General features: G+C 43.6%; 1 protein-coding gene across 1 annotated transcript; it reads right to left on the reverse strand.

Annotated features, from left to right (window-relative positions):
- Positions 1-206: 206 nt before the first annotated feature.
- LOC123782700 (olfactory receptor 56B1-like) lies at positions 207-1,214 on the reverse strand. The gene has a single exon (XM_045782973.2). The coding sequence runs from the start codon at positions 1,176-1,178 to the stop codon at positions 207-209; it is 972 nt and encodes a 323-aa protein (XP_045638929.2). The 5' UTR covers positions 1,179-1,214.
- Positions 1,215-1,591: the final 377 nt, after the last annotated feature.

Genomic DNA, 1,591 nt, shown 5'->3' on the forward strand with positions numbered 1-1,591 from the left:
AATAGAAAGTCCTTCCTTTTCTCACATATATTCAGATCTTATGAATATTTTGGAGCTACTCAGAATTTTTTTTTATTGTTGCTGTTCTTTTCGGGTGCTTTCACAAAGTGAAAAGGATATCTCAAAGTCAATCACTTCCCCGTCATCTTTGAAGTTCTAGTGTCCGTTCTAAAAGAAGCTGAAGTTCCTGTGCATCATGGAGAAGGTCACTGGTGCCTTGTGTGCTTTTCTAAGCTCAAGCAAAACACCTTTTGGAAGCCTGCCCTAAGTTCTTTAGTCCTAAGTGCATAAACCAGAGGGTTGAGGGAAGGGGGGATGATGTTGTGCAGCACGTTGAGTAGAACTGGAATCAAGGGAGCTTTAGGTTCTGTCAGGTGAGTTACTGAAACCACTACAACAGCTGTGTAGAAGAAGAGAATAAGGATGAGATGGGAGCTACAAGTGCTCAGAGCTTTGGATGCAGCTTCAGCCGAGTTCAGTCGAAGTACCGAGCGCAGAATCCAAGTATATGACAGGATTATAAGACCTAGGTCACTCCCCATTCCAATCCATGCCAGAACCAATTGGCAGATGCTGTTTGGCCTCCTGTCATCACAAGCCAGGCTGGTGACCCCAAGGTTAGAGCACAGGCAATGCTCAATCTCATTCCTGGAACAATAGTTACGCTGGGCTGCAAGCACAGGCACGGGAATGACAAACAAGCCATTTCTAAGTACCATGAACACGGTAGCTTTTAGGATTAAGGCATCGGTGACAATTGATGGGTAGCGAAGAGGATGACAAATTGCTACATATCTATCAAAAGCCATGCAGAGGAAGGTACCAGACTCCATGCCAAGAAAGCAGTGAATGGCATAAATCTGAGCAAAGCACTCAGGGAGGCTGATGACCTTGGCATCAAACCAGAAGATGGCCAGGATCTTGGGCACGATGGTGGTGGCCAGGCCCATGTCCACCACAGAGAGAATGCCCAGGAAATAGTACATAGGCTGCTGAAGGGCCGGGTCCTGGAAGATGGTGACGAGGATGAGGACGTTAGCACCAATTGCTGAGAGGTAGAGAAATGCCAACGGTAAGGAGAGCCAGTGTTGCCAGCTGTGAATGCCTGGGAATCCCATCAGGATGAACTCAGAGACCTGGAATTTGGAGCTATTAGAGCCTTTCGGAGATGCAGACATATTTTCCTAAGAGAAAAAGAAAATGGTTTTCAAAGTTGCTTTCTTTCAGCAGAATTATCATCAAACACTGTTTTTAAACTGTCTCCATAGAGTATAGCTTGGTGCTGAAACAAAATGCATCTGTAGTCCGTTCCTTACAGTCGTTTACAATAAATGATGAGATGTTCTGGGACTTCGACAGTAGAAGTTAAATTTCCAAAAAGCAAGATTCCCTGTTGACTATTCAGGAAGGACTCAGCATGCATCTCAAATCTCTATCTGCATTGTCCTCAGCCAGCTCAATTTGTGACCATCATAGAAATATGATTTCTGTGTTTTTTTTAAATTTCCTCATCTTTTCAGAAATATTGTGGAATCAAGTGCATGTGTTTGTTTCTTCATATTTGTCTCAATCTTGCTGAGATTTTTATTAA

This window comes from Ursus americanus, chromosome 16 (assembly GCF_024610735.1).
Source record: "Ursus americanus isolate L20-20 chromosome 16, mUrsAme1.1.p, whole genome shotgun sequence".
In the NCBI taxonomy this organism is placed as follows: domain Eukaryota; kingdom Metazoa; phylum Chordata; class Mammalia; order Carnivora; family Ursidae; genus Ursus; species Ursus americanus.

Excerpts from the sequence above, each read along its gene's own strand:
- LOC123782700 (XM_045782973.2), bottom strand. The coding sequence starts at position 1,178 with ATGTCTGCATCTCCGAAAGGCTCTAATAGCTCCAAATTCCAGGTCTCT.